General features: G+C 47.0%; 1 protein-coding gene across 4 annotated transcripts in view; it reads left to right on the top strand.

Annotated features, from left to right (window-relative positions):
* Window positions 1–6,495, top strand: part of REX1BD (required for excision 1-B domain containing) — a 298,422-nt gene extending 291,927 nt beyond the window's left edge. For all 4 annotated transcript variants that reach the window (XR_011303914.1, XR_011303913.1, XM_069649293.1 and 1 more), the window contains one exon: window positions 6,139–6,495. Coding sequence is in view for 1 of the 4 variants with exons in the window: in XM_069649292.1 (XP_069505393.1) it covers window positions 6,139–6,211 (73 nt within the window). In the remaining 3 variants the exon portion in view is untranslated. The remainder of the gene's footprint in view (window positions 1–6,138) is intronic.
* Window positions 6,496–7,157: the final 662 nt, after the last annotated feature.

Here is a 7,157-nt window from a genome sequence, read left to right on the forward strand (position 1 = left end):
CAGAACCAACCTGCCCGGAGGTGGAGTGGCCCTCATCTTTCCAGAGTGGCTCTCTGCTTCTGTAATTCCTACGCAGGCCTACTCCTCCTTTGAATGCTTAGTCTGTAGGCTCCTTATCTCTCCTGATCTCTCTCTGACTGTGGCCACCATCTGCATGCCATCTGGCCAGGTCACCCTCTTCCACTCAGACTAGGCTGACCTCTATTCTTCTCTCCTTGCCTCAACCTATAAGCCCTCCTCTGGGGTCCTCCACAACCTTTGCGACTCTCAATCCCTTTCCATTCTACCCTCTTGTCCGACATACTCTCCCAGGCACATCTTGAATGTTCTAATCGCCTCAAACATCCCCCTCTCTAAACCCTCTCACCACTCCTCTGACTTGGACTGACCACTTTCTGCTCTCCTCTCATCTAAAACTTCATGCCCCTCAAGCAAAGCCTACCCCAGCACTGCCACCCTCCTTCTCTGTCATTCGGCAAATGGAGCGAGTGTCAGTGGATGACTTTTCATCTGCTTTCTCTGCTCCTCCTACTCGGCTAACTCGCAGTCTGACACAGCCCTCTCTAGCCTGCATCTTTCTATCTCCAACATTCTGGACATCCTTGCCCCCTAACATTCTTCCTTCTGAATTTCGCCTCCAAGTCTTCGTTTTGGCTTGTACCCTGTCAACATTGAAGACCAGATTGTCAAGTTTGCAATTAACGGATTCAAAGCCAGACTTCATGTGTGATAATTTGATGACAAGTTGCAAAGAAGATTTCTCAGGTGGGCTACAATCTGGTGTCAACAAGGGTCGAGGTATTGGATCCACTTTGTTTGTGCACTCGTGGATGTAGCCATGTTGGTGGAGGAAGATTTAGATTTGCATCTGGAAGGGGAGAGGGGTGCTAGTGAATTTCAATTGACCCCACTTCTTATTGTCTTTGGGCATGTGGGCAAGGTATCAACACAGTCTCAAAGCAATAGAAACTGGGATAGAATGCACTTGAACCATTTAGCAAGAGGGTGCAGACGAAAAAAGGCAGTTTCAACTTGTGGAGAACAACCCGACAAAGTATCTGCCCTAAGAAAAGGTACTTAATTAGGAATCTTGGGATCAAATCAGGCAAAAGTTGAGACGTATAGAAGAAGCACTACATTTCAGGCACCATGTCCATGGCCTTTAAAGACCCTTCACAAGTCAGCGGTCGCTTCAAACCAGGAACAGGGTGCAATTCAGTTCTTATGGGATGACAGTGGGGGGTGCCCCTGTGTCAGAAGGACTACGCTCTCATTCCTCTGAGGATCGCATGCACTGCAGTCTCTAATGGTAGAGTTGCCTTCTCAGGAGGACGCCCAGAGTTGTTCAGCCCCCCAGCGAGGGAGGGCGTATCACCGGAGTGAGCGGCCTCTCCACTTTCAAAGGGTGCTGTTCTGTGAGTCCTGTGACTCTCCCCCGCATGGCCGATGGGGTGCAGTTACCGGGTCCGCCAGGACGCCCACAGTGGTCCTTACCGACGGCACAGGTTTTCCAGCCTTACCCATTCTTAGGGGGCAACGCGTGCACAAGTGGATTGCGGCCACCGTCCCCGCTATGGGTCTCACTAGGCTCAGAAGGGCAGTATTCTCGCAGCTGCTGGATGACGACCCCTCCACCACCTTTTACCCAAGATGAAGTCAAGTGTGTGAGCATTAATTAAAAGCTGCTTTTTCCACTGCGGATCTCCTCTTCTCAGGAGAGCTTCGAATTTAAGTTGCTATCTTGTCAGCTCTCGAGCGCCCTATGTATTATATTCTTAAGAACCTTTTTAATATACGTTTCATTTTGTGGTATTCACTGATGCTCTCCTAATCTCGTAGTAATTCAGAAAAGCATATGCCCTTCGATTCTACATATGGAAGCGGGCAATGCTTTAACTATGTATTCAATTCCTAGCTATCCTAAACTTCCAGTATAGAATAAACATGTAACAGTGACTGATTGTGCTAGCAGAAGAAAATTAGAAATCAAAACAGATACGCCTACTATGCTTTATAAAAGTAGGTCCTCTAGTGGTATTATCTTGACAAGTGACTGATTAATGTGTAGTGCATGAAGGCTCTGCTTCCAGAATTTGAGGAAGCATTTCTGCAGCAAGCATGGTACCGAGGAAGTAGACATTCCTGTAGTAGACACGTTTGCTAAGATAGGGGTACCATAAATAACACTTGCTAACGGATCAATGTGTCTGGCAGTCTTGCAACAACTGGAATTGAGTGTGGAAAAATACAGTGGAACATGTTCGCTTTTAATATGCATTGGTTATTTTGTATTTTTTTAGTTTTTTAAGATTGTGTGTTGTCGTAGGTCTATGATAGGTCTATGATGTATACCCCTGAGTAATCTCCTGAATGGAAGTGAGAGAGAAATATAGGATTTTGTTGATTGCTCGCAAATTTCAACAATAAAGAGTGCTGCTGTGTATGATAGTTGAGGCTAAAAGCAAGTGGATGCATACTTAAGCACTATGGTGATCTCTGGTGCTATGTGCTGGTCTCTGCTGGTTAAATACCATTATTACATCAACTCAACCACCTCGGCTCCCCCTTCAGGCGGTAACTCCACTTGCCAACCTAATCTTTATATTCACCAGCCTCTCCCTCACCCTCTCCCGGCCTTTTCATGCCTACCCTGTCATTATCCCACCTGAGCTCCCCTCGCCCACCATATTCCTGTCATTTATATTGTACAAAAAAGCACCACAGATACTTCATTGGTGCCAACACCAAGTGTCATCTGTCCCCCAGCTCCCTCTTCGAGCATCTCAGCCCCAAGCCCACCTCTAACCTCACTGCTGGGCACTAGAAAGCACAGTCTCTGAAATTAGCCCTCATTCATCAAAGAGTAATTCAACAGTTATTGCCCTAGCCTTGTACTCATAACAATCACCAAAACCTGGATCACTCTGCCACGCTTGATGCTCTCCTTACGGACTATGCTACCTTTGCACACTTCCTCGAATCTGCAAAAAGGTGAAGGGGGGCAGCCCTGTGGACCTACACTCCCTCTGCCACCTTCTGATTGTTCCCTTCCTCGGAGCACAGCACTGCCCAAGCTGATAACCCCTTATGATGTCTCACCCTACAAGGGACAAGCAACTTTCTTTACTGCACTCAATCTTCTCCTCGCTGCCTTACCCGTTGAAGCCTCACTGGGAACCCGAAGAACACCATGTCTTCACATCCACTGATGGCAGTTTAACTCTTCTGATCTTCCTATTTCCTACAAAGTATTTATGTTGGGTGTCACCTCTGCCAAATCTCACTACTTTGCTAAACTCATCCCATCTCTACCCGCTGCCAGAGGGGTGTGGTGGCAGCCTATATAGCTTGTAGGGCCCTGTGTGTCATTACACACCCACCAGGATTCGTTTGGGTATTTCCTGGCTGGGAGGCCTTACCTTAGTTTACACATGTCCCATTAAGGGCAACAGTGCCATGTTTATACCGTTACAGTTCAAGTGAGCAATTGTTCTTTAACCCTTGATTGATTGCTGGTAGTTATGTCAGTTTATTTTTCTTCCTGTTGTCTTTCGAAGTGCTGTACTCTGTGGACCAGGCTTGTTGCATGAGCCTTGCTCAGCTACCCAGTGGGGATGTTGCAGGCTGGGCTCTGCTTGTTATGTTCTCATGCAATGGTCCAGCACACAAGAGGCCAGGAGAGAAGTACAGGCGATGACACTCACTCTGCCAGGTCCATCTCCCCTCGCCCTTTAAACCAAACTGGAACAGCAAGAACCAAACATTCCATATGGGCCAGAACACCAGTACTGATCCAATAAGATTCATCTTGATTAGCTATTGCCAGACCCTAAGGAAATGTCATCTTCATCTATATCCACCTTACACTACTCATACAATCAACCATCTCACATGGCAGCGATTCTCTACAAATACGGCGTACTGAGTATCACAACTTCTTACTTTTCCAGCACTTTCACAACCCCACACACCTGCAGCTAACTCGGTTATTATTATTGTTATGGTATTTATCGAGAGCGGCCCTAGCTTTGAGAACCAACGGAGTGCTTTACAGCGGTGTCCAACAATACAGATGCATAACAGGGTTCTTTTCAGCAGTAACAGAACAGATATACCGTGTGGGGTAGGATAGAGAGGGGCACAGAGGAGGGGTACAGCTGTACCGGGTGGTGGGGAGGAGAGGGGTGGTGGCACGAGCGGCGATGTGATGGCCTAGTTGTTGAGGCGAGATTCCTTGAAGAGGTGGGTCTTGAGTTCTCTTCAGAATTGTAGGAGCGTGGTGGCGAGCGTGGGAGCAAGTCTGATGCCGATGGGGAAGAGATTCCATAGTGTTGGGGTGTAGGCAGAGAAGGCTTGTTTTCTGGTCCTTTCCTTTTTGCAGTGGCGGATTTCAAGGTCCTACAGCACTGATCCAAGGTGATCAACCTTGGGCTCCCCCTTCTGGATAAAACGCCCTCACTCAATGCTCTCTCTGCCAGTACCCACCTAGAACCACACTGGCACTCACGACTCGGGTACTCCAGGCTTGTAAGAATCGACACCACACAATTTGAATCTGCCTCTTCTTCTATTATCAACCCCTCCCTCCCCCGCCCCTTCCTTTTTTGCAGGGCCATGAGCATTGAGGGCGCCAAAATGGTAGAAGTGCCCTATACAAGACCACTTTACATTACATTAGTGTAATAAGGAATATGATTAGGAAGGGGAATACAGTGGTAGTGCTCTGATTGCTTACTGGAAATCTTCATGGCTCAGACTCCTACTCTTCCTTGCCACAATCCTTGATTTTCTCCCTAGCACAAATCTGCGTGACCTATGTTTTCTACAATTGCATGAGTAAACTAACAGGATTATGGAGGATTCGTCATGTATTGCATACCCATGACAGCACTGGGTGTGGTGGGAGGTGTTGAACATCTAGCTTTGTCAAATTTAAGGTGCTTGACTGTTGCCTGTTTTGTAGGCATGACATCTTCTTGTGATGAGGAAGAGTAGGATTTCATGTAATAAAGATTACCAATAAGAATCGGAGCGTTTGTGGTCAGAGCACTTCACTCTCCTAGCCTGGAGGCCGCCTTGTGCATGCAGGCGGCTGTACACACAAGGATGCTTCTGCAGACCCCTGTGGAAAGCACAACGTTCATTGCATGAATATTCATAACGCAGGCTGGTTGCACTACTTTGCCCCAGTAGTGTTTCCCTAGCCTCATCATCTTGAATTGGAAGCTGGTAAATCCGTGTGAAATATGGCGTTACACCAGGCAAGGATTCTGCAGTTTCCCCAGCTTAGGAAAATGTGCAGTATTCTGACAGCATCTCCTTAATTCACATTTGGGAAACATCTCTACCTTGCCCTTAATGACAGGGGATACGGCTAGGGAGACCAGACGTCCCAGTGTTGCTGGGACTGCCCCGTAATTGGGTGCTCTGTCCCCCTTTCTCAAGATAATTTTTCCATTGGAAAATGCAGTGGGCCTGGTTTTTGGTAGGTCTTCATAGCTTGCAGGCAGGAATGCACAATCTCACCCAGAGGAAATGCTGCATTTTACGTATTAAGATGGTAGTTTGTAATGAATTAGTAACACTTGCACCTTCTTCTCTTCCAGCAGCTACTGAACTGTAGAGAGCCACTTTGAAGAGTTAGTCCTACTTTTAGGTTAGTTGTCCTGATCATCCTGGGGACGGGTCGGAAGGAAGGGTGTATGACACTCTTGCTTGTAGTGGGTCTGGGGGCGTGGAGTACACCGCCGATATTGGGGATCCTCCTATTTGAAACAGCAAACAGCGCAAGTAAGTTGGTATTCTGCAGGTGAAGATTTGGACAGGGGTCCCACCCCGCCATATTGATACATGTGCTTCCACGTTTTACAGTGTGCATGGTGACTTCATTACAAAAACAGTGGGAAATAAAATGCCCCGCCTGTCTGCCCTTTCAGTAATGTAGACCAAAAAAAAGCCACAGCCCCCAGGCGCCCTGTAATGCCGTTTGTTTACAGATGCCAAATCTGCGGTGCTGAAGAGATGTGTGGTGTAATGCAGCCCTCTCATGGGGTGTTTTATAAACAATACCTAAAGTTATACATTCCAGCCGATCCGGCCCATGTGTATCTTATTTATAGTTTCCATCCTTTCTTCTAGGATAATTAAAACCATTGCGGCAATCAGCGAAGCGCTTCAGGACTTCAAATACGACTCCGAAGAGATGGAGTGACGACGTGTCGTGAGGCGTGCGGAAGAAGGCCACGGGTCTGCAGAGAACACGTGACCGGCACGTTTCATTCTCCGCTTACCATACTATAACATGAGTCTTTCCTTGCTTGAATGTGCATACTAAACACACAACCCGCTCAGGAAACGAACCTCGGTGGGCGTTCTGTCTACTTTTCTTTTTGCGAAAAATGGACTTAAGCAAAAGTCAGAAATGTTCATAAAAATCCCATGGCAGTTGTTTAGTTTGGTCAGTTAAATCAATGTAATAAAGTATATGATTTGTTAGCAATGGTGTGTTCTTCATGCAACCAGATATAATTTATTTAGCTTTTCCTGTCTGCAGTTTACAGAGTACCGCACCTGTGCCACTTCATGGCCAGCAGCTAATTTATAGATAGTTGTTTATCACTGGCAGGCACTGCTCTGCGGAAAGGCCCTGTGCACCAGCTCAGTGGCACACGCCGTGGTGGAAGATCCAAAAACAACCATTGAAAGGTGCACGTGAGGGGCTGGGCCAGGCTGCAAAACCAGGTTCACTAAAGCCTATTTGTGTTGAAAGTGTCCCTTTATGGAAGTTCTCTGCATATAGAGACATTTGGAAGTTCCTAATGAGCCTTTATCTGGAGGCCCAGAAAGGCAACCCTGGGACAGACTCTGCCCCGACCCTTTCAGCCATGGAGACGCAATGACTTGTCAGTGAATGTGCCTGATTTCTCAACAAGGTGCTCTGCCTTTGCAATTTCCCACCTACTTGTATATCGTATGCAGCAGACTGCTCTCATATTACAAGTACAGAAGGATTCCGTGTGCCATTAGAGTGCATGGCCTCTATATATGCAACATTACATGAATACTGATGTACCTGGGGCAGGTAAGAATGAACTTGAAGCAGGAACCAGACGACCCGTGTTCTTCTGGAAAAGGACAGCTTCTTTTTTCTTAATTTC

This window comes from Ambystoma mexicanum, chromosome 1p (assembly GCF_040938575.1).
Source record: "Ambystoma mexicanum isolate Mex_15411 chromosome 1p, UKY_AmexF1_1, whole genome shotgun sequence".
In the NCBI taxonomy this organism is placed as follows: domain Eukaryota; kingdom Metazoa; phylum Chordata; class Amphibia; order Caudata; family Ambystomatidae; genus Ambystoma; species Ambystoma mexicanum.